General features: G+C 46.4%; 1 protein-coding gene across 2 annotated transcripts in view; it reads left to right on the top strand.

Moving 5' to 3' along the window:
* The first annotated feature begins 358 nt into the window (after positions 1-358).
* Positions 359-24,577, top strand: part of NR5A2 (nuclear receptor subfamily 5 group A member 2) — a 113,805-nt gene continuing 89,586 nt past the window's right edge. Inside the window, exons 1-4 of one of the 2 annotated variants that reach the window (XM_059906136.1) lie at positions 359-562; positions 4,619-4,737; positions 6,262-6,403; positions 8,653-9,299. In XM_059906136.1, the coding sequence (XP_059762119.1) occupies positions 481-562; positions 4,619-4,737; positions 6,262-6,403; positions 8,653-9,299 (990 nt within the window). In that variant the 5' untranslated portion in view covers positions 359-480. Of the gene's footprint in view, positions 563-3,445; positions 3,636-4,618; positions 4,738-6,261; positions 6,404-8,652; positions 9,300-24,577 lie in introns of those variants that run through there. The other variant, XM_059906147.1, reaches the window with a different exon arrangement.

The following is a 24,577-nucleotide window of genomic DNA, read 5'->3' on the forward strand; positions in this document are numbered from 1 at the left end:
AGTGAGGCCAGAGAAAGCGCGCGCGAGAGGCCCTGCGGATCCCGAGCGCTGGGCGGCGGAGGGCGAGGTGCAGGTTGCCCGAGCCGAGCCGTCCGGGAGCAGCGGCACCGCCGCGGCGGCAGCAGCTCGGCCGCCGCCTCCGCTGCGCGCCCGGAGCTCGGCCGTAAGCGCGTTCGCGCCCCGGGCAGCTGCGCCCTTGCCGAGCCGGACCGGGGCGCCCGGACGCGGTCTTCGCCTGCAGCCCGCTGCCTCCTCCTCGCGGTTCGGGGGCGGCTCGGGAGCCGCAAGCCTGGACGGGGCTCGGGGGTCCTGACGGCAGCCCCGGAGGCGGCGGAGGCGCGCTCCTGCCGGCGGGCGAGGAAGCAGCCACCCGGTCGCCCCCTCCTTCTTCCCGGCGGAGTTGAAGCTGTGCCGCCGGTGTCCAGGTGCTGGGCTTCCGGACCGGCACGGACCCCCTACCCCGCCCGCGGCCGCCTTGTCATGCTGCCCAAAGTGGAGACGGAAGCTCTGGGACTGGCTCGGTCGCATGGGGAACAGGGGCAGATGCCGGAAAACATGCAAGGTAAGGAGGCGCTCGCGGCGCTTGGCTTCCGCGGCTCCAGCGCCCCCGGGCTCGCCCCGCGGGCTGCAGCCGCCCGCCCCGCGCGGGAGCTTGACCGGCCGCCGAGCGCTGGTCGCCGCGGGGCTGCCGAGCTGCGGGGCGGCGCGCGGGCTTCGGGCCCCTTCCCCAGGGGCAGGCATAAAAGTTTATGGCTCTTGAACAATGCGGGGCGGGGATTTTCCAAGCAATGCCTAATTGGCCACTTCTCATTAAGAAAAGAGAGGCTTCGAGCTCTGGCTACTAGAGCGGGGCAGCTTCAGGCTAAAGATCTTGTTATTCTAAAGATCATTCTAAGGAACGGAATGTCTCGCGGGAAACCCGAGCAGGTTCCCAGTCGTTGGAATCGGCGGGAACTTGAACCAGGGCTCTTGAGCGGTGGAAGAACACTGCCTGGGAGAGTCAACTGCAGAGAGAGATGGAGCCTCGGGGAGAGCGGGCTTAGCGGTGTTAGGACGCATGGGCACCCCACAGCCCAGGCGCACCCAGGGAGCCGGCTCGAATTTGAACAACTTCATAAAACTGCAGGCAGAACTGGAGAGAACCAGTTATTCCCAGCCCATCCTCTGGTCGGGCGCTGCGGAGTGAGTGTTGGGCGGGGGCGGCGGTTTAGCCTCAAGCCCTTCTGTCTGAGACCTGGGAATCTGGAAGTCCTTTTTCATATCCCAGCTTTTGATTGCTAACACCAACAGCCAAAAAAAAAGTAAATCCCGTAGGCAGTATTTTCGCCGCATTCCAAACTAAGCGAGTCTAGATCTGGCCGTATTGAGCCCTTCCGAAGTGTATCGCAGTTGCTCGGGGCCGGGGAGGGAACAATGCTAGGAAAAGTCACCGGTGCCCTTCCATCCTCGCCCCTGCCAGCGCGCAGGATGTGCGGGCCGGCGGGCCTGTGATCCCGGAACGCTTCCTGCCATCCCCTTGAACGGACTTGAAAGGGCCGGGGAGGCGTTGAGAGCAGAGTTCAGGGCTGGTGCACGCGGCTGTGCGGGAGAGGCGGCGCTGGGCCCGGGGCCTGAGGTCGCCCCGCTGCTTTGAGAAGAGGGGGCGGCGGGAAGGCGTGCGTCCTGCTGGTGGGGTCGGATACCGCTCGCGGATCCTGGGGTCTCGCTCAGCCTCCAGGGAGGGCCGTGGACGTCCCCTGGGGCCGTGGACGTCCCCTGGGCCCGAGGCCCTAGAGTCTAACTTGTAGGTTGGCTAACGAGGGGACCCGGTTGGCCCAAAGAGGCTTTCCCTCTGGCACCTGGGATTCCGCGAAGGGGGTCGCAGGGGAAGCGGCGCCGGGGAGCTGCCTCCGAAACCCTCCGCCGCCAGCGGCCGCGAAGGACTATCCTTCGGGCGGCCTTGGGGCCGGCGAGATTCTTGGGCCAAGGGAAAGTTTCTGCTTCTCCTTACCGCGCGCGTTTCTGGGCGACTCGGGAAAAGCAGCGGAGGGAGAAGCCGGAGCAGGAAGCCGGGGAGGCAAGAATCAGGGTTTGGGGGGAGATGGGAGGGAGATGCCATTGCAATATTTTCTTTGTAAAATTCGAGAGGGGCGTTCTCGACCCGACCTACTGCCCCAGAGCAGAAAGCTGGCTTTCCCTGGTGCCTAGGGCTCCGGGAAGCCTCCGGCCGCTGGCTCAGCCCCGGGGTCGAAAGCGGGTGGGCAGCGCCCGGGCGAGGCTTCCTCCAGGCCACGCGGCCTGCCGCCGGAGGGGAGCCCCTGCGGACAGGCACCCCAGGACCAGGCTCGCTTTGGTCTCGGCCGGGGACGCACCGCCGTCCGACCCGCGGGGCGGAGGGCCGGGGGGCAGAAAGAGGACCCGCTACCGGGCCCCGGGACAGTTCGGGGAACTTGTCCGCGCGCCTCTGAGGCCTTCGCTGTCCAAGGCCCCACCGCGCCCTCTACTTTGGCAAGACCGGGACTTATTTGCTCGGACGCACTCCGTGCTCCAAACGCTAACTTGGGTTAAGAGCACCTGGGCGCCTCTGAAAGGTGCCCCGGTCTCGCACCGCAGCGTCGGTCTCCCCACACGGCCTCTGTCTTTGAATTTTCCAAGAGGGTCCCCACCCCCAGCCCCGGTCTTTTGGGTGTCGGATCCCCGAGGCGCGCACCGGGTCGCCTGGAAACGGTTGCCTCTCCGAGCCTCTCAGATGCGAAGTTAAAGTTTACTTTGTTGGGGAAAGGGGGAGGGAGAAGAGAACACACTTGGTAAAGCACACCTTTTTCCGTCCCTAAAACGTGCCTCAAGACAATAATCACGAGCTTTAGGAGGGATGGGGCTATTAACAAACTTCTGGAACTCTCAGCCTCGGCCAAAGCCCCAGGTTCCCCAAACGCGAGCGCGGACCTCTCAGGGCACCGCCGGGAGAACTGCGCTCTGCGTCTCTTTATTTCTGTTTCTCGGAGCCCACACGTCTGCCTCGGCTGGAACATCTCTTCCCGGGACCCCCCACCCCCCACCCCCCAAACTCTGGCTAACTCACCCAGGTTTATGCCCCAGCCCAGGGCTCTGAGTTCCTGGGAGAGAGCCGGCCCCACTCTGCCGGTCGCGGCTCAGCCGAGAAGCGCTGCAAGGACCCTCACCCCGACGGCCCTTTCCGGAGGCCCCCAGAGTCCGTAAAGAAAACAGAACTTTATTTTAAAGAGAGAAAAAGAAAATCAGTAATCATTGGCAAGGAGGCCACTATGGTGGTAGAGCGGCCAAGTACTTTGGGGGTGGGCCGGGGGCTATTTCTCCCTTTCCTATTTGGTAAACAAATCAGAGGAAGCTTCTGCCCGGCCCTCGGTTCCCCGTCCACCCCCTCCCGCCCCGCCCCGCCCCCTGCAAATGCCACTGATTAACTTAAAACAAACTTGACTGGGGCGTTTGTGCGCCTGGGTGTAGCCGAAAGTTGAGCAAGGGGCGAGAGGCGAATGCGCCCGGGGTTTCACCGGAGGTGCCGGGAGGCTTCGGGCGGCGGCCGGGCTGCGCGGACCTGCCCTCGCCATCCGTCCCCCGCGGCGCGCGCTGCGAGGCTCGATCGGCGAGGACCGAGTCTCGGGGAGGGACCGGATCAGGTATTATCTGGGGTCTCCGGGCCACTGCCTCTGCTATGCAGTTTACCGTCTTGGAGCTGTGAAGACGCCTTCGCGGCGCTGCGTCGGAAGGAAGGCCGGTTACCCGATCCCTGCAGGGAGCCGCTCAGAGCCGCGGCCTGATTTCTGTTTAACAGGGCGAACTCGAGGTGTTTATATTTTGCGGGGATGATCGGAAACATGTGAAGTTCATTAAACGACTTCAGTACTTTGCGACGAAACCAAACCCTCGTGTGTATCTTTTCCTTTCCTTCTTTTTCTTCTTCTTCTTTTTTTTTTTTTTTTTCGTCCGGGCGTCCTGCCTTTTGCCTTTTTATTTTTACAGGAGATTTTTGCAAAGTGTGGAGGGGAAAGCCCTATCAATACGTAACTGAATGTTTGGATTAATCTAACAGATCTGAACGCTGGGAGCCGCAGGCTGTGGTTAAATTGGGACTGCTGAGAAGGTTTCTGCGGCATCCGTTCCCCTGCCAAGTGTTTGCATATTGGTGTTGCTTTCCCCAAGCACCCTTATAGTTCGGTGCACTTTGAGCAAACTCATTCCAGTGGGAAGATAACGCCGTGTGCTCCTTTCTCTCCCTTAGGCAAAGGTGACATTTTGGAACTTAACGTCAAGGAGGTTTAAAAGAAATTCGAAGTTGTTACTTTATGCAATTCTTGTTTCTATTCTGATCTGTTGCTTTGCAGAGTTAGGGGGACTCGTGTTCAACAGTGGTCAGCTTAAGAATTTTTAACGCAAGAAATTAGAATTATTTTTAAACTAAAATAATGCAAAGCGCATGCCAAAAGATGTTTTACTTTCACTGTATGAAAATAGCTCTCTGCAGTACATCTGGGTAACACATTTTTAGTTTCTATTTTACCTGGTGATGTTTGCCCACCAGTCACCAAAATGGTTTTTATTGCAGGATTAAAACCTACCTAGTAAATTAATCGGATATGTGCATGCATTTCTCTTGTTTCAGTGTCTCAGTTTAAAATGGTGAATTACTCCTATGATGAAGATCTTGAGGAACTCTGTCCCGTTTGTGGAGATAAAGTGTCTGGGTACCATTATGGGCTCCTCACCTGTGAAAGCTGCAAGGTTTGCCTTCTCCGTTGCTACCTGAGAAATACAATGTTCAAAACCAAAATAAACCATTGGATTACTTCTTAAAGCTAAATATAGGCTGTCTTTTTCGGACTCAATTAAAAATGAGAGAGGGAATGAGTGAGTCTTAGTGAGATGATTCTTCGAAATATGTGTCCAATTTAATTCAAAAGGCAAAGAGATTTATGCTGTTTAGAAAACTTTGCCAGTCTCATGGCTTTAAAATAGTTTATGGTAGGAAGGTGATAGAGCTGTAGAAAGACTTCTATTTCTAACGGTCCAAAGTATTGATTTTGCTTGACTTATATATATTTAAAGCATCGTTGTTCTTGAGAGTGAACATGACAGAGTATTTCCCAAATACTTTTTAACTTCAGAGTATTCTGTGCTACACGTCCAAACATTTTTTACCCACAGACATAAAAGTCTAAATTTCCAACTGCATGATTTCATCCTGATTTATTCCAAAAATAATTTTTAAGATTTTTTTGAAATCTATATCATAAAGAATTAGAAACCAGATCTTAAGTTTATAATAAGAGTAGTTTTCATAAATATATTATATGACCTGTTTAAATGCAAGAAATTTTAATATGTAAGATGTACTGTATTATTACTAACAATGTCAACTATACATTAAGGATTTATCTCAGACCTTTTTCATATATTCCCAGTAAATCTGATACCCCCTATTTTTCAACATTTTTAAAAGTAGAAAACTCAGTACAATTACTTAAACCACTGCCAAGAAAATCCCTTCTTTCTTTCTAACAAAGTAAGATGGTTTCACTTTGTGGCTAGTAGGACAAACAGAATATACCATCCAAGCTGTTATTATGTTACAAAGCTACAGATTTTATTTTTGATTAATTCTTGTGGGTGAAATATAAGGAAGGCATACACTCTGCTAAAATTCAGCTCTCTGCTATATATGCTTTTTTCCCTCATGAGTTTCACCTTTTTCTTTACACAGTTCCCCAACTTGAATGTATTCCAATGGAATTATGAACATTTTCCCATTTTATTCTTTAAATCCTTTTGCTTTTAACTATCTAGTGCTGACATTTGTAAAAAATCTGAGGTGTTTTGCTATTCCATTTTTCCATTGCTATTTTACAGTAGTTTGCCACTGAAATTGTATCAGACTACTTAAAAACAATGCCGCTCTCTATATAAGTGCCTTATCTGGAATATGAAGGTTAATAGGAAAACAGATTTTCTTCAAAAAATTACTGGTTAATATGCATGTATTTTCCCCTGAATGTTGAGATAAGATGGTGTGTAGCTAAAGCTCCCCAAGATTTGATACGATTCTTGAAATATAACTCTGATGCCAGAAAAATCTCTACCATATCCTGGTTTTGGAGGGTTGATCTTGTTAAAATGTAAAACAAACCACAGAACCACATAAGGGCTCAAACGGTGCAATGAAAAGATTTACTGGTGATTTCCTTAAAATGAAACAATGGAAGAGACGGGTGTTAGCTTTATAATATGTCTCACTATTTTCTCTTATAGGGCTTTTTTAAGCGAACAGTCCAAAATAATAAAAGGTACACGTGTATAGAAAACCAGAACTGCCAAATTGACAAGACACAGAGAAAGCGTTGTCCTTACTGTCGATTTCAAAAATGTCTAAGTGTTGGAATGAAGCTAGAAGGTAAGTTTTTTCTAAAGACCACTGCCTGTTAAAACTCTCCAAGGACATAGGATTTAAAACAACATTGTACTTATAACATGGTAATAGTATTTTCCTAGTCTTTTAACACTATTGACAATAAGATCTTTTGATGTTTTGTCAGCAGAATAGTCCGAGTCTCATTTAAATGCTGGTGAAATTTACTAGGAAAAAAATTCTAATACCAGAGTTTCGCCTCCTCACCTCTTTTTTTATTTTGAGGAGCATATGCATTTCATAGGTTAGATGAAAGGTCAGGTTAGATGAAAGCAAGACTAACATGATTCAGCTGAGAACAGGTAAAAATAATTTGCCAAAATATTTTTTAAAATCCTTTAAGTTTTCAAATCAGGAAAAAAAGTTTGATTTTAATCTTTTTAAATAGGTACACTTGTCATAATTGTTGCTATTAGTTTCATGATTCCTGAACAAGAGTTAAAGCCTTTAATTATAAAAAGATTTTGTCATGTAGAGTATCATTTTTGATTGTGTGGGAAAGCACATTTCTTTTTTTTTTTTTTAAGATGATGATTGAGTGCAAAATAAAAAAAATTTTTTGAGAAGCAGGAAACATGAAAAATAATGAACCATTACATCGGTAGCATTGGTATGACAAGAACAAGAGAATGGTTCCTCAAAAGCCACATTAAACTTTACGTTGAAAAAGTAGAACCTGCATTTACGATGTACAGATTGGCAGGAAGTAACGTTTAATATGTGACTTCTGTAAATAATTTGTAGTTCATGGACTATTATGGTGTGTTGCTGTTTTTCAGCCTCTGACCTACTGACTTTCCAGAGATTAAATATATTGTAAATAAAGTAACAAGAAGTGATACAGATCCCTGAGATGTGCCAGATACAGGAGTGCATTTTATTTGATCAGTGAGGCACAGACTAGTTGTGTTTGGGGCTTTTCTGTTGTGTGGCACTCAGACCTGATGGCAATACTCAAAAAATTTCAGATACGTCTGCTGAATTGCTAATAGGTTCCTTCCCAATAGAAGTAGCCACTTCGGTTATCAGGAGGACTGTTAAGTCAGTGTTGCTTTTAAGACAAGATCGAGAAAAGAAATAACTGATTCTTGTTAATTTCTTCGCTACCAATCCCTGTTATTATTTTCCAAACAGCAAAACAGTGTGGTAGATGCTTACTATAGTATGAGACTCAGAAGATAAAATGTTAAAAATTAAATGTTGTGATTGCATATGATGTCATTTGATTCCTTTTTTTCTTAACAAAGGGAAAAGGTTACATTTCTTTACCTTAAAAAGTGTGCTTTCTTAACAGTAAGTCACTTGCACTGCATGCTCATGCTTTGTTCACAGTGATATGAAACAATTAAGTATTCAATAAATTATCATCCAGATGAAAAACTCTTGATTATCTTGTGCGGTGTTCTGGATACCTAGTATTCACAATAAATTTTTAATGCTATACTAATCCGAAGATGAAAAGCTCAAAAACTTAACCTCCAGCAATTTCAGTATGTCACAAGCTGTCAGAGGGTTGCTGGGTCCTATCTAATTGCCACTGGCCACCATGAGCTAGGAGAGTCCCGCTAAGTAAATTACTAGACGTGGCCCCAGACGCCCCATAGCATTGTGACGGTGGACCGTTTTGACAGCTTCTGAAATGAATTTGCTTTAATTATGTCCAGTTCTGCTTAAGTGAAAAACAATAACCGGTGGCTCCCTGGTGTGTGCCCGTCAAGTCCAGGTGAGGATGATTTTCCAAGAAGAGCATGTACCTAACACTTTTTGCAGCAAATTAACCAAAAGACTTTGAGAGAGAAAGATGTTCTAAGGAAAAATAGTCACAATTGAATCCAGAAATGGCTCCTTTGATTTTTTTTTCCCCTTTTAGCAGTTTGGGTTTCCATAAAGAGAATCACAGCATCCCTGGCATGACAGACCCTGATCCTCTTCCTTAACAACATGAAGCATCTCCTGTGTGTAGCAAAAATTAGGAAGTCTCTGCAGTCGCCAAAGGGTTAATATGTCCCTACGTATCCGAAATATTTTTTTGATGACAAACACACTTGGAGGAAAGAATTCATAAATAAAGAGGGCATGGCTCTTTTTTGGCTATTGTAGTGAAAACAACCACACACAGACCACTTCCGGTCCATTTTCAGCCTTTCTAACTATCTGGAGATCTGGAGAATGCTAATAATTTACATCTTCTTTTTACCCTTACTTTCTTTTTTTTTATTCCCCCATCCCAACAGCGGTAAGGGCGGACCGAATGCGTGGAGGGAGGAATAAGTTTGGGCCCATGTACAAGAGGGACAGGGCCCTGAAGCAACAGAAAAAAGCCCTCATCCGAGCCAATGGACTTAAGCTAGAAGCCATGTCTCAGGTGATCCAAGCCATGCCCTCCGAGTTGAGCATCTCCTCTGCAATTCAGAACATCCATTCTGTCTCCAAAGGCCTACCTCTGAACCACCCTGCCTTGCCTCCTACAGACTACGACCGGAGTCCCTTTGTAACGTCCCCCATCAGCATGACAATGCCACCTCCTGGCAGCCTGCAAGGGTACCAGACCTACAGCCACTTTCCCAGCCGGGCCATCAAGTCTGAGTACCCAGACCCCTACACCAGCTCCCCGGAGTCCATCCTGGGCTACTCCTACTTGGACACTTACCAGACCAGCTCCCCGGCCAGCATGCCCCACCTGATCCTGGAACTGCTGAAGTGTGAGCCCGATGAGCCCCAGGTCCAGGCCAAGATCATGGCCTATCTGCAGCAGGAGCAGGCGAGCCGCAGCAAACACGAGAGGCTGAGTACATTCGGGCTCATGTGCAAGATGGCAGATCAGACCCTCTTCTCCATCGTGGAGTGGGCCCGGAGCAGCGTCTTCTTCAGGGAGCTCAAGGTACGTGCCAGCCCTGGGGGCTTAGAGCTCCCCTTCCGGGAGACCCGGGGCTCTGTGGTCCCTGCTTAATAGGGTCTTGGTGTGGAAAACCCGTTTTCCTTACTTTTCTTCTTTGTAAAATGATGTTTTCGACCTTGACTTCAGAACTATTTGCAGCTTAACTTTATGGGGCTTTTCTTGCCTGTAGCTCTTCATCTGGGGACATGGCATTTCATGTCAAATAGGGGAAAGTTGGTTGTTTTTTTTTTTTTTTTCCTGAGTAGGAGAATGTCTTTACTTACTCCCTTTAACCTCAGATGGTTTATGGCTAAAAAACTGAAGCCAGTGTGAAACAGAACCTAGTAAACTTTAAAAAAATTACCAAGTAAAAAGCTCTGTTACAATGGTGCCATTTTAGAAGGAAAAAAAGGCCAACATTTAGTTGTGTTTAGACACTAAAGAATGCAAGTGGTACCACTGGTTAGTAGTTAGCAAGTAGGTATTTACTACCTGTTTACCTTGACATTAGGTTGGTAGAGCCTTTGTTTTCGGAGCAGATTCCAATAGGATGTTTACTGCTGTTGGCTGGGGAATGGGCCCATGGCAAGTGCTAGCCTGCTTGGCTGGGCTTTGCTACTCATAATCCATGTCTGTCGTTGATTTTAATGGATTGGTACATTGTAAACACAGCCCTTGTTTGTCTAAGGATCTCTGTTTAACTACATAATTATTTTATTTCCTGAAACTGAAGACCGAATTAATATGGGAAAGTTATAGGGAAGTTTGGGATCCGAGAGTAGCTACCAAACTGTATTTGGTGGTCAGTGATTTCGTTCTCTGTGTTGAAAACAAAACTGAATCCTGGGTTTGATTTCTAGTTTGTCTGTCACAAAATCAATTTCCTCCTGTTCCTGTGGCTGCTTCAGACACCTAGGACTTTGGGAGGAGATTTAAACATCTCTGAGAGAAGGACAGTACAAAGCAGACTTTATTTTAAAGGTTTCTGTTTAAAGTGGTGTGTGCGCGGATGGGCTGGGGAACGTGGAAGCCACGTGCAAACGGAAAACAGTGCTTTCCGTGGCCGTCTTCACCTGGCACTGTGATCTGCAACAAAAAAATTATCTGAATGGATCCGAGTAAGTTACTAGGCTACCACCAGCCTGCTGTTAGGATGCTGAGCGGTCCAGCCCTTCTGTCTAGGCCTCTGTCCCGCGCGTACAGACGGCTGATGGCGGGGATCACTCCGGGGGGGGGGCGAACAGAATGCACTGTTAGCTGTCAGGCCAGACCCTCTGAGGATGGAACCACCCTGGGATAGTCAGGGCGCTTATCATTAGAAACCAAACCAAACCAAAGTTTCCCGGCGCTCTTAGGTTCACGACTTTGTCCCTTAAGAGAACAGGTAAGAAATTGGAAAATGAAAATGAAAATGATGATTTTACATACAGCCTGAAAGGTTAGGAAATGTACAAGTGAGGAAAGCACAGCCTTCCAAGTCAGAGGAAACCAGTTTGCATTAGATCTTTGCTACTTAGTAACTGTCTTTGTGGGCAGGTCCTCAATCTCTGAGCCTTAGTTTTTGTTTTTTTTAAAAAATATATATATATATTTAAATTTATTTATTTTTTTTGACTGCATTGGGTCTTCATTGCTGCGCGTGGGCTTTCTCTAGTTGCAGGGAGCGGGGGCTACTCTTCGTTGCGGTGCGCGGGCTTCTCATGGCGGTGGCTTCTCTTGTTGCGGAGCACGGGCTCTAGGCGCGTGGGCTTCAGTAGTTGTGGCACACGGGCTCAGTAGTTGTGGCTCGTGGGCTCTAGAGCGCAGGCTCAGTAGTTGTGGCACACGGGCTTAGTTGCTCCGCGGCATGTGGGATCTTCCCGGACCAGGGCTCGAACCCGTGTCCCCTGCATTGGCAGGCGGATTCTTAACCACTGCACCACCAGGGAAGCCCGAGCCTTAGTTTTCTTGTAGGTAAAATTGTAGGTGTGGTGTTTGGGGGGTGATGGAGGGTATGGAGGGAATAGCAATACGTGTATTGAAGAGGTTTTTCGAGGAATAAATGAGACTATATGGGCAAAGCATCTAGTCCTGGGAACCCGGCCTATATTATATACTCAATAAATCAGTGCTATTTTAAAATTGCTCTTATTGTTTTATGACAAGTCTGTGGAGGCTTTACGTATTACTCTTATATTCAGGAAAAAAACATGCACTTGTACTCTGATTAGTTTGACATTGGAAAACAGTATTACCACATGTGTGGCAGAAAGTAAAATTGTATAATAGTCATTAACTACTGCCAGTTGAAGACCTCAAATTTGTCAGGCAGTTAGTTGGTGTAAGATGGATGCAAAGTGGAATAAGACAGAATATTTGCTCTCAAAGATTTTATGATAAGACAATTTCATAAATATCTATTCAAAAAAGAAAAAGACCGTTGAAGTCTGTTTCACAAAAGCGTGGGGAAAGAAATCATGTGTATTAATTACATGTGAAAAAAGAAAGGAAGGTTATAAAGTGAATATAGAGCCCCCCAGGTAGGACTTTAAGAGTGCTAGGAAAACACTCTCTCCAAATTTCTCTTTTCTTTTCCCTGTAATTAAATGGTATGAGATTCTTTTCTAGGACATGAGAGTTCATATTTGGCTAAAATGTAAACACTTTTGAGAACGGGACATATTAAAGCAATATCAGTCATTTATACTGTTGTTTAAGGCATTTATCAGTCTTTCATGAGAATATGCATTTAAGAGGGAAAGGGAACAGATACAAACCCTGGGGGTGACACCTGTAAGGGGTGAGAGGTGCCCCCAGGAGAAAGAGACAAACTGGACCCACTTCACCATTTGCCTTGGGCTTACACTGATTCCGTTTTAAGTATTTTCCAGAGAAAGAGAAGTAGAATTTCAGAATAACTTAGGGGTCGTTTAAATATGGAGTTGCGAGGTGACCATTTGCTTCAGAAGAACTCCTTTTCCTTTGTTTATAAATTTACTTTGTGGAAACCAGACCAAGGCGTTTGAAGCCAGCATGGAGACGTGGGTTGCCGTGTATTTCTCCAGGGCAGAGGGTTTCAAACTTCTGAACTAAGACCTGCAGTAAGAAATACATTCTACCCTGAATCCTGGTGTACCAAACACATCACACACACATACACAATGCATACACGCACACACACATACAACTGAGCCAGAGTTCCACTAGACAGTACATGATTTTGTCCATGCCATGCACTCTGATATTTTCTATTCTGTTCTGCTTTAGTCTAATTTATTTCATGCTTTTTAAAACTTTCTGGTCATGACCCACTAAATTGATTTCACGACCCACTAATGAGGTATGACCAGCAGTCCGAGAAACAGTGCTCCTGGGAAGGTGTCATGGGTCTTCTGGGTGTTGTCTACCTGCCACCACTAAGAACGACTCCTGGACAAGGCCTCTCCCCAACACCACCACCCCCGCCGCCGGCCCCACCGCCTGGCCTCCAAGACATCCCCGAAACCTGCAGCCCGGTCCCTGCCTACCTTCCTGCAAAACTTGTGATTTTTTTTTTTTTTTTTTTAAACTTGTGATTTTAAAAATATCGTTTGGGAAGATGAATGCTCCCCTTTACACATTTGTCTTTTTCTTGTTAACGTCACTGCAAATTACCCATCAAGCGATATACTTATAGGGCAGATCAGATTGCTTATACCTCTACAACCCCAAGATGAAAAGGCACATATTTGCTCCCGGAGAGTAATAGGATAATAAGGCAATTTTGCAAATGACCCCTTGCTCGCTCTCCCAGGACAAGTTACACTCTCTCCGTGGATAAGAAGAGGGCATACAGATTCCATTTGTTTACTATTTAAGGGATCAGAAGGGCCAGAGGAAATTTGGTGGGTTGTTTTGTTGTTCTACATAGTTACAAGGTGCAAAAAGAGATATTCTGGTTCCCATTCAAAATATTGGAACGGGAAAGAGGAAAGTATAACTCCCAAACACGCATCTTGAGACATAGCACATGAACAGCAAAAAAGAAAAAGAAAAATACAATATACTCAGAGAGAGCGTGCAATTTCAGAGCTGGATGATGAGCAGGGAAAAAGAGATAGAGGGTACATGTAAGTGAGCTGTTTCGTTTTTCTCTCTACCGGTAAGGAACAATCTTGATCTCCATCCAAAAGCATGGCATGGAAAAGTTGAAATGAACACCCTGAAACTAGTAGGTTTCCAAACAGCACGTGTGCATCCAATGATACCCCTTGCCTGGAAACCACAGATTTTCCAGATCTGGAAGAGACGGTGGGGGTCGTTTGATTCTACCCCCTCCATTTACATACGAAGAAGCTGAGGCAGGGGGCCTGTGGCTTGTACCAGATTATACAGCTACTGGAGGGCAGAACTGGGACTGGTCGATTCAGGTTCCCAGAAGCTGTGCTTCTCCGCAGCCCTGAACCCCACCCCCCAATGCACACACACAAAGAAGCCGTGTAACCTTTGACTCCAAAAATACACGCCTTTGCCAGCGAAGCTAAAGCAAATCTCCACGTTATCAGAAGTCCATCACTACCACCCAATTACTAAATCACTAATAATCAGGGAGATAGATTTTCTCTGAGCCCAGACGACCCCCTGGGAGTGAGTGAGTCACTTTAGAAAGCTACTATAATTCTCGCAGGCCACTGGGGCATCATTCAGTGAAGTGCATCTACCAGCCGGCACTTCTGAGCCCTGGAGGAGTGTCCAGAGCTCTCTGAGTGCCTTTCCCTCTGCACACAGCCCTCTCTCTGGGAGAATCTGGTGTGGCAACCACGTGCAGTTCTGTTCTGCAGGAAAATGGCTAAAGGAAGTTACGTCCTGGGTCCTACGTGATGCTGGGTGTAACAGCATGGGTTCCTTTTTATGTATGTTTGCGAAAATAGGAAGGAAGAGAATTTAGGATTGTAACCAGTTGATAGATGGGCCACGAATTACTGAAGTATGACCATATTTTTGGGGTAGTGTCGTGCATTCACTATACCTTCAAATCCTTTTTTCTTTTTTTTGGCTGCATTGGGTCTTCATTGCTGCGTGCGGGCTTTCTCTAGCTGCGGCGAGCGGGGGCTACTCTTCGTTGCGGTGCACGGGCTTCTCATTGCGGTGGCTTCCCTTTGTTGCGGAGCGCAGGCTTTAGGCGCGCGGGCTTCAGTAGATGTGGCTCACGGGCTCTAGAGCGCAGGCTCAGCAGTTGTGGCGCACAGGCTTAGTTGTTCTGTGGCACGTGGGATCTTCCCGGACCAGGGCTCGAACCCGTGTCCCCTGCATTGGCAGGCGGATTCTTAACCACTGCGCCACCAGGGAAGTCCCTCCCTTCAAATCTTTAAACCTTGTCTGTCTTACAGTGGCCTATACTCTTGACTTTTCCTTGTGTTTTTGGAAATCAAGAGCGAATTCCAGAATCCCCCCTTCCCCCCCGCCCCGCCATATCATAGAAAGCACTGTCTTTGTGAGTCAAGAAGATTGTGCTTTTTTCTTTCCGTTATTTTTCTCCCATCTGTGTCTTGAGTATCTCACAAACACAAGAGCAGTGAGAAAATAATTCCCACTTTGTTGAACAACTAATGAATCTGGAGGATCTATTTGATCTTCTAATGAGACCAGATGTCTTCAGAGGATTCTGGGAATGGGTATAGAAGAACTTCCCCTCCGTGAATGATCCTGATACATGGAGGAATAAAAAAAAAATTCTAAATTAATCCTGAGTGAAACACATAACTAGTGTTCCTGTGGAAAATAGGGCTCAGAGGCTCAGGGAGTTTGTGCCAAAGGAATTCAGCCGTGCCGAAGCCAGTTTTCTCGAAAGTGAGGAGACTGGGGGTGGGAGCAAGCCTTTTTCTCTCTGCTCTGGTGCAGAAGCTTTTTGAGCAGAGTTTTATTTATTTATTTTTAACACCCTAGATCACTTTTCCCAAGCCTTAGTTCACTTCTCCCAACCAATATAGGTCTGCGGTTTGAGATTTCGTTGGATTTGCCCCAATTTTTTTTTTTTTTTTTATTGGAGTACAGTTGCTTTACAATGTTGTGTTAGTTTCTGCTGTGCAACGAAGTGAATCAGCTCTATGTAAACCTATATCCCTTCCCTCTTGGACCTCTCCCCCTCCCCCCATCCCCCCCATCTAGGTCATCACAGAGCACCAAGCTGAGCTTCCTGTGCTATACAGCAGGTTCCCACTAGCTGTCTATTTTACAGAGGGTAGTGTGTATATGTCAATCCTAATCTCCCAATTCGTCCCACCCTCCCCTTCCCTCCCTGTGTCCACATGTCCCTTCTCTACGTCTGCATCTCTATTCCTGCCCTGCAAATAGGTTCATCCGTACCATTTTTCTAGATTCCACATATATGTGTTAATATACAATACTTGTTTTTCTCTTTCTGACTTACTTCACTCTGATGACAGACTCTAGTTCCATCCACATCCCTACAAATGACCGAATTTCATTCCTTTTTATGGATTTGCCCTAATTTTAAGCCATGTTTAATGGACTTGCTTAACCCTTCTTTTCTGTGTGTGTGTGTGTGTGTGTGTGTGTGTTGGGGGGCAGTGCGTGCATCATGTTTTCCCACATTCACCCGCCGTCCTGCTCCCCTTTGATTCCACCTGAGCTTTGGGGTTCAGGGTCACATACCCAGAATTATAGTCTGTCACTTTACTTACCTGTGTTTTCATTTCTTGGGATGCAAAGTAGTTCCTCCTGGAAGCAAATGATCAGTATTGAAGTGATTTCCCATCAAGGGGGGGATAAGTGTTTCTTTCTGAAGGCAAATTAAAATATCTATGACCAGTCAACATACTCATCAAAAAGAGACCAGAAGAAAAGAAACCCAACCCTTCGTAGGTTTACAAGGAAATGAGAAAACTGGCTTTTCTTCCACCGGGGCTGGGAAGTTTTGTCCTGCCTTTGAATTTGGAGGGAACATTGGAATCTGCAGGTCTGATTCCATGACTCGGGGCTCTCCAGGCATCAGACGTCTGTTTCTGTGATTCTCTCCAGGCAGACCCGGCACAGCAGCCTCTGGGCTGCTTGATGGTGCTGAGAATGTATACGATTCTAGCCTTCCTCGCTTGTACAGGCACGGGGCTTACTGCACCCGTGTCGGTTACTGATTGAGAAATCCATTCTTTAGACTTTAGCGTCCTCTTGGTCACCGTCCCATCAATGCCTGTTTGTGCTATAGGTGTTGTCCTTTGGTGGAAATGGCCCCCTGACTGCGGAGATGTGGCTTCTCCACCTTCTGTGTTCCTTTTTAAAGTATTACATTTGCTTTATTTAGAGAGGATGCATCTGCAAACTGCAGACTCGGCTTAGACTCTAACTTCTCGAAGCTTGGTTTCAGCGTAGCCAGGCGTTAGTCGTTTCCATGCTAGTCGTTTCCTCCCTGGAAAGCCAGGAGATGTGGTCGAAGCAATGATGATGGCTTCATACCGGGTTTGCTTGTTCGCACACCCGATACGCTTCCTGTTCCTGTTAATCTATTTTTTTTTTTTTAATTTTTGACTGTGTTGGGTCTTCGTTGCTGTGCACGGGCTTTCTCTAGTTGCAGCGCACGGGCCTCTCATTGTGGTGGCTTCTCTTGTTGCGGAGCACGGGCTCTAGGCACACGAGCTTCAGTAGTTGTGGTATGGGGGCTCAGTAGTTGTGGCTCGTGGGCTCTAGAGCGCAGGCTCAGTAGTTGTGGCGCACGGGCTTAGTTGCTCCGCGGCATGTGGGATCTTCCCAGACCAGGGCTTGAACCCGTGTCCCCTGAATTGGCAGGCGGATTCTTAACCACTGTGCCACCAGGGAAGCCCCCTGTTAATCTATTTGTTATCTACCAGCATCGTGGGGAGCATGGGAATAGCCAGCCATACCCAAGGAACCCGTGTTTAATTGGCTGGGCCATTGTCAGGCGTCTGAAATGAACAATGAGGGTAGGAAGAAAATGGGCATCTTCCTTGCTCTGCTCAAGGTCAGGTGGTGAAGGGAAGAGAGGTCCCTTTTATTGGGTGCTCACTGTTTGCCTGCTCTAGGACTGGGTGCCTCAGGCCCTTTTCTGGTCCGCTCCTTAGGGCAGCTCCGGGAATTGAGGATAGGACAAGGTCTCCTTTGGTCTTAGAGAGGGAGAGGGAAAGCCCTGAACCACTGCTGTCACATAACGTGGTCCTTCCAGAGGACACGTCCATCCCTCCCTTATAGGCCCAAAGAGACACAGAGTTCATTGATTAATAAAAGTTTGTTAACTGGGTTTTTATTTTTTAATTTTTTTAAAATTTATTTTATTCAGGTATAGTTGATTTACAATGTGTGAATTTCTGCTGTACAGCAGAGTGACTCAGTTATATATATTCACTTTCATATTCTTTTCCGTTATGGTTTATCACAGGATATTGACTATAGTTCCCTGTGCTATACAGTAGGACCTTGTTGTTTATCCATTCTATATATAATAGTTTGCCTCTGCTAATCCCAAACTCCAAATCCATCCTTCCCCCAACCCCCCTCCCCCTTGTCAACCACAAGTCTGTTCTCTATGTGAGTCTGTTTCTGTTTCGTAGATAGGTTCATTTGTGTCATATTTTAGATTCCACAGATCAGTGATAGCATATGGTATTTGTCTTTCTCTGTCTGATTTACTCCACTTAGTATGATCATCTCTAGGTCCATCCATGTTGCTGCAAATGGTATTATTTCATTCTTTTTTATGGCTGAGTAGTATTCCACCATATATACATATATTTATATATATATATATATCACACACATACACATACACACACACCACGTCTTCTTTATCCACTCATCTGTCGATGGACATTTAGGTTGTTTCCATGTCTCGGCTATTGTAAACATTGCTGTTATGAACACTGGGGTGCGTGCATCCTTTTGAATTAGAGTTTTGTTTGAATATATGCCCGGGAGTGGGATTGCAGGAAACTCTACTTTTAGGTTTTTAAGAAACCTCCACACTGTTCTCCATAGCGGCTGCACCAATTTACATTCCCACCAACAGTGCAGGAGGGTTCCCTTTTCTCCACACCCCCTCCAGCATCTATCATTGTAGGCTTTTTAGTGATGGCCATTCTGACCGGTGTTAGGTGTTACCTCATTGTACTTTTGCTAACTTGGTTTTTAAACAACCAAGTTTTTTAGTCAAATAATCTGTTAGTACCAGCAAAATTAACCGAGGCACTTGAATCAGTTCGGGGATGGGTGGGGATCAGGAATGAGAAAGATGGAGGAAGAAACAAAGACATGGGGGAAAAAAACCTCAGCAGGTAACCTGCCCCCGAGGCTTGGAGCTCCATTAATAGGTGAGGGTTTAGGGAAGACTCAAGGCTAACAGAAAATACTTCCATTTTTCCTCGACTGCAGAGTTTGGATAATAGGTGAGAATAATACCCGCCATTTATTGAGTTTTTACTGTGAGTCAGACAGTTGTTAAGTGCTTTACCAGTAGTGTATCTCACTTAATACTAATTAATCCCTGGGCAGCGGGCATGTTTGCTCCCAGTGTGCAGAGCAGGCTACCAAGACCTAAAGACTTTCACCGATTTACCCCAAGTCCCATGGCTAATAAGTGGTAACTATGTCATAGAAACAAAAAATGTATATGGCGGTCTTTTGTAAACTATGCCCATCTCAATACCGCTTTACAATAGGTCTTAAAGGACCTCTATGACTCTTAAACTACAGAGAGCAGTTTCTTAAATTGGCCCAAGAACATGTAAATTCTTTCTTTCTTTTTTTAATTGGAGGGCGACCTTGTAGGGCTGGAATCGGAACCGGAACCGTTTGCTTCCGGAGAAGATGAGGAGTTTGCCATTGGCGGCAGACTCTGGAGCTTCTAAACCTTCATCTGTAAAAGGGGCTGTAACTGGGGGGGGGGCCGTAGAAGGAGGCCATCGGGTGCAGCAGGGGTGTGGTCTTCTCGACTTGGGGACACGGGGCAAGCTGTCCCCACCCCCCCGCCGCCAATGCCCAGCACCGGTTCCCACCACACAATCATCAGAGGCAGGTGCATCAGTCTGTCTGCTTAGAAGCAGGTACACACTTGTTTGCTGAGAACAGCGAGGGTCCCTGCTCACTCCAAGACCTGCGTCTGCCCAGCAGGACACACAGGCTGCTCACAGATCTTACAGAAAGTCCGAGATGTTCATTCCTCAGTGTCGGGGAAGGGGAGCTCCCTGAGCCCCAGGACCCTGTCTGCCCACGGTGTCTGCTGTTATACAGAGTCAGGTAATGGGTGACAAAGCCGAAAACATGACTCATGTGTACACTCCTTAACACAATTTGAAGGACTTTGCCCTCTGAGCCTGTGAGGTAAAATAGGTCTTTCTATTTTCCAGGGTAAGTGAAGGATGACTTTACTCTGACTTATTCTTCGACAACTTGGGAAGTCGATCATACAAATCTTTGAGGGCTCCACATCCATTTGCAGAATGGCTGCATGGGAATTGGGCATTTGTGCTATTGTTCACGTTAAAGACATTAATGTCTAACCCAAGAATACCACCCACACTCGAGAACAGAGACGTACACGACATCACCTCTGCCAGCAGCTGGGTCTTTCTTAAATGTCTGATGCTTAAAACCTAATTCTCTCTGCACTTCTGCCTTTTCTGTGCACCAGGCGAAGCTCAGGCCGCCTGTGCATGGGTCCCCAGCCAGCTTCTCTGGAGACACTCGGACCCTCTGTATCATTTTCCTGATTTTCCCCACTTTCCTTCACCTCCATCTCTCCTTTTCAGTCTGCCCAGACTGCCTTTCTCTTTTCTCACTCACGTGGCTTCTCCTCCTTCCCTCGGGATGCCTCAGCTTCCTAGAGGCACCTGCAGGCATTGCTTTGTACAGCGTCGTGGTTCCTGGGACCCCTGTCCTCGGCTGCATCTGCGTTTTCCCTGCAGGTGGAATGTGGTGGACCAGGAGGGCACCTGAACCCCGTAGGTCTGAGGATGGATGGAGAAGCATGAGAAACAGTTGAGTACATAGACCCTAGGAGTGGGCTGCATTCAAGGAGAGTAGATGGAACATCTATGTGGCCCTGTCTCTGAATGAGGGGACCCCCACGCAGCGGGGTTTTCTCTTGGGGGTAGCAGGTCACCTTCAAGGGCAAGGGCAAAGGAGACTGAGCGGGGGAATGTGTGGACCCCTGTAACGCCCATGCAAAGACAGCTTCGAAATTCTCCTTGTTTCTCAGCAGCGGTGTGTGGCAAGGCCCTGCTACCTATGTACATTGTGTAGCGACGTCTCCACACAATCCCACAAAGGGCTACCAATGTGTCCCTCCCTTTTAACTTCCTCCCTGGAAATCATTTTCAAATGCCGTGTTTCCGACCTCCCAGGACCAAGTCTGTGAGTTCTTCACATACAGCGTCCTCTGAAGGAACAGCCAAACACCTGGAGGAGAAATTGTACAAATCTGAAGTGCGCAGGACTGCTGGGCCCTGCTGCTGTTCATTTCTCTCCAGAAACTAAAAGAATACCACGTTAGCTTGAATATTTAGAAGTGTCACCAGGATTACACAACATTTGAGATTAACTTTACAACCAACCTTGATCCTACTTCTAATTCTGTAAGAATGCTTTTTCTTTACATGGCAAATAGACTAATTGGCTAATAGTTCTAAAGTCTGTCTTTATTGCACAATAAGAGCGTTGCAAAGGCAGAAGGTAACCCCAGATGGGTGCCTCTTGTCTTTCATTTGGGGAGCGCAGAGATAACTGGCCTTTCATCCAATGGCTCACAGTGTTGATTTTTAAAGTCTACAGCGGGACCACCTCCTGTGAATTGACTATCACATTTCTAAATACCCTGTTTACAGAATACTTTACCTGTGAGAGCAGGATAATTATTTCATTTAAATTAAAAACATATTTTTAGGGGGGGATGAAACACAGAGGGTACCAGATCCGTGTTGAATGGATACACCCAAGATGTGGAGGAGGAGGACGGGTTGGGAGGGATGGGGGTAAAGGCAGCAGAGATAACATTCTGTCTTCACTTTTAAGCGACACTGAATTGCTAATTGGTAATCGGAAAATTCTCAGGATGTTTTCATTGTCTTCTTAAGCAGTGTTCCTGTTGTGATTGATACAAACACACATTCATTTGGTAAAAAATAATTCCACTCACATATAGGTTTTGGGTCCCACGTGGATAGGTTTTGGGTCCCACGTGGTTCCCCCGGGCAGACCTTGTGTGTATATATCACAGAGTTTTGAGTACATATCCTGTTCTCAGATGTGTTCTCTGAAATGTTGGCTCATTCTAAGACCTGTTTTATTTTGACCACTGTATCTTGCCTCGTCTGAAATCACCACAAATCCTTCTTTACCACACACATCCCAGCACCACGGTTGTGCTTTTTTGATCTGAAGTTGTGATGGATAAGAGGCTTGGCTTACTGCCTAATTTAAAAAAAAAAAAAAACCTACTAAATATTACATTTCCCCTTGTAAAATAATGATATAGATTATAGTGTTTGTGCAGAAGTGTTGGCAACAGAATTCTTCAAAAGTTTTCCTTTGGGTGATGAAAGCTGTTATATTATTTTGACTAGCTAATCAAATTAATTGGGGAGCTTGAAGTGCCTTAGATTTTCCTTGTACAGTTATCAAAGTGGGAATTGTAACTCGTGGAGCTGATGAAAGGCATCTCTCACGGTATTCTTTCAATTATAAATCTTACAGAGGGAAGAAAGAACAGTTCTGTTGCTAAAAACTCAGGGCTTGAAATGCCCCTTAATGTTAATTGCTGTATTAACTAGTTAACACATTATTATACATTTTAATTGATTTCTTGCTCCAGTTTTGGAGAAAAAAAATTCTGGATCTGTTTGGCAAGTAAATTAAGGAGGGAAGATGCTTAAGCACAATAATATTACTGTTTATATTAGGTTTAAATCATGCCAGATATTTGCAGTACAAACAGTAGCCCTCACTTTTGCGGGGTCTAACTTGCTTTAAAAGCATTAATAGTTTGCACTCATGTATTGGGATTTGTGGTTATGAATGTTTTCAAAGGAGTTTTATTTGACCATTGAGAATTCCTTTTACGGTTTTATCAATGACATGTCACAATCTTGAAAACATAACTTCATTCCAGTCATGTATTTGGATGGGTCCAGCTGAGGGTTGGCTTTTGAAAAGAATCAAAACATATTACACCTGCATTTCATTCACCAGGACGTAGCATTTTTCTTTAGGGTTGAATCCCACTCTCAAGCTACCTGTAAAACATTTCTGGCATAAATGATGAGTTGTGACCTAGGATTAGGACAGATTTCAGCTTTTATTCATTTATGAATTCACTTGTTCACCCCCTCATTCGTCAAACCTGTAATGAGTTCCTACTGTGTGTCGGTCCCCTTGCTACATTACTGCAGACAAGACAAAAGTGGGCCTGGCCGGACACAAGTTACATCCTCCTGGGCACTTTTCTCAATTAAAGTAAATGCAGCACCAAACACCACAGCCAACCCTGACTCTGAAAGCTTGTGCAGCTACTTGTGACTATGCTTCCACTGATGTTTGAAATGTATTGGAACTGGAAAAGACGATTGACTTCTCACAGACAACAGGCCGACCTCTGAGAAACATGGCAGTAGTCCAATAATGACTAAAACTGAGAGATAGAGGTTTGTCCAGAATGTAGGGTAAGCTCTTGGGGGGCGCCTACCCAGCCTGGGGCAGGGGAGGGGGAAGTCTTGGAGGATGAGTAGGAGATGTCAACCAGCTGAGCAGGTAGAAGTGAGGGGAGTCAGGGAGACGTCCCCAGCAGAGAACAGCTGGTGCAAAAACATAAGGCCTGTGCGCTGTACTTTGGGGACCAGCGCATAATTCCTGTGGTGGGAAGGTGAGCGTGTAGGGAGGTGGCTGGACGGGGGACAAAGGTCACTCACATGGGCTCCTAAGTAAGGATTTTATTCAAGGCAAAGGGAAGCTACCATGGCAAGTTGAGACGGGGTGACCCAGAGGGATTGGAAGTGTACCACAGTGACTGTTGGACATATATGCCTACTGTTTCCTTTTTTGTTTTGTTTTTTGATTTATCTTTGGCTGCGTTGGGTCTTCGTTGCTGCGCATGGGCTTTCTCTAGTTGCGGTGCGCAGGCTTTTCACTGCGGTGGCTTCTCTTCTTGCGGAGCACCGGCTCTAGGCACGCGGGCTTCAGTAGTTGTGGCGCACGGGCTCAGTAGTTGTGGCGCATGGGCTTAGTTGCTCCGCGGCATGCGGGATCTTCCTGGACCAGGGATCAAACCCATGTCCCCTGCGTTGGCAGGCGGATTCTTAACCACTGTGCCACCAGGGAAGTCCTGTTTCCTTTTTTGAGTTCAGCTTTGGTGTGGTTTTCCCTCGTTTCCCAGCATTTAGCTGAAATACGTTTCAATGATTTCTTTTTATATATCACTTAAAACTTTGTTGTTGTTGTAAAGAAGGCATATAGTTGATATCTTTTCTGTATAGTTTGTTCTTTCCGCTATTCTTTCCAATAGGCCTTTTCCTTCTAGGTAAATTCCAGTTAATTGGTGACATGGATATATTTGAGGTCTTGGTCTTTGTTTCATGTTTAATTTAAACAAATGTGACATTTGAAAATTTCTTCAGTATAACATGTGTTTTGACCAGAAAGCTTTTTCTTTTTAACCTTACACTTATCTGTTGCTGTTTATTTCATAGTCATTGATTTAGTGGCACCAAATCAGTTTATATTCACGTTATTGGGGGGAGGGTGCTATCTAGCCCAGTGGACCTAGAGCTATCACATACCAGCTTTTAAAATTATTTGTTCGAATCATTCATTCATTTATTCATTCAATACATGTTAATTAAATACTCGCTAAGTGCCAAGCCCTACTCTAAACCAGAGGGTGCTGTTGTGAACAAGACCAACAGGGTACCGTTTTTATTGACACTCACTTTGTAGTGGGAGGGAAGCAGATGATAAACTGCCAAGAAAGATAATGTGAACAGTTAGAATAAATGAGTGAGGAGGGTAGATAGGAAGAGAGGGAGCAGTTAGAGGGCTTCAGAGAAGACAGACGTGAAGGGTGGACACTTGAACTGAAATCTGAACAGCAGGAAAGAACCAGTCTTGCTAAATCTAGTGATGTAGCAGTCCAGGCACAGGAACAGCAAGTGCAAAAGCCCTGAGGTGGAAACCAGCTTGGTATTTTCAAGAAACATGAAGAAGGCCAAAGTGCATAAGTCAGCTCTGGCTGTAGGAGGGAAATGGGTCAGGAGGAAGCAAGAAAGAGTATAGGAGATTCTAAGCCCAGCGGCTTAGAACGGGGCATG

Source organism: Balaenoptera ricei, chromosome 1 (assembly GCF_028023285.1).
Source record: "Balaenoptera ricei isolate mBalRic1 chromosome 1, mBalRic1.hap2, whole genome shotgun sequence".
Lineage (NCBI taxonomy): Eukaryota > Metazoa > Chordata > Mammalia > Artiodactyla > Balaenopteridae > Balaenoptera > Balaenoptera ricei.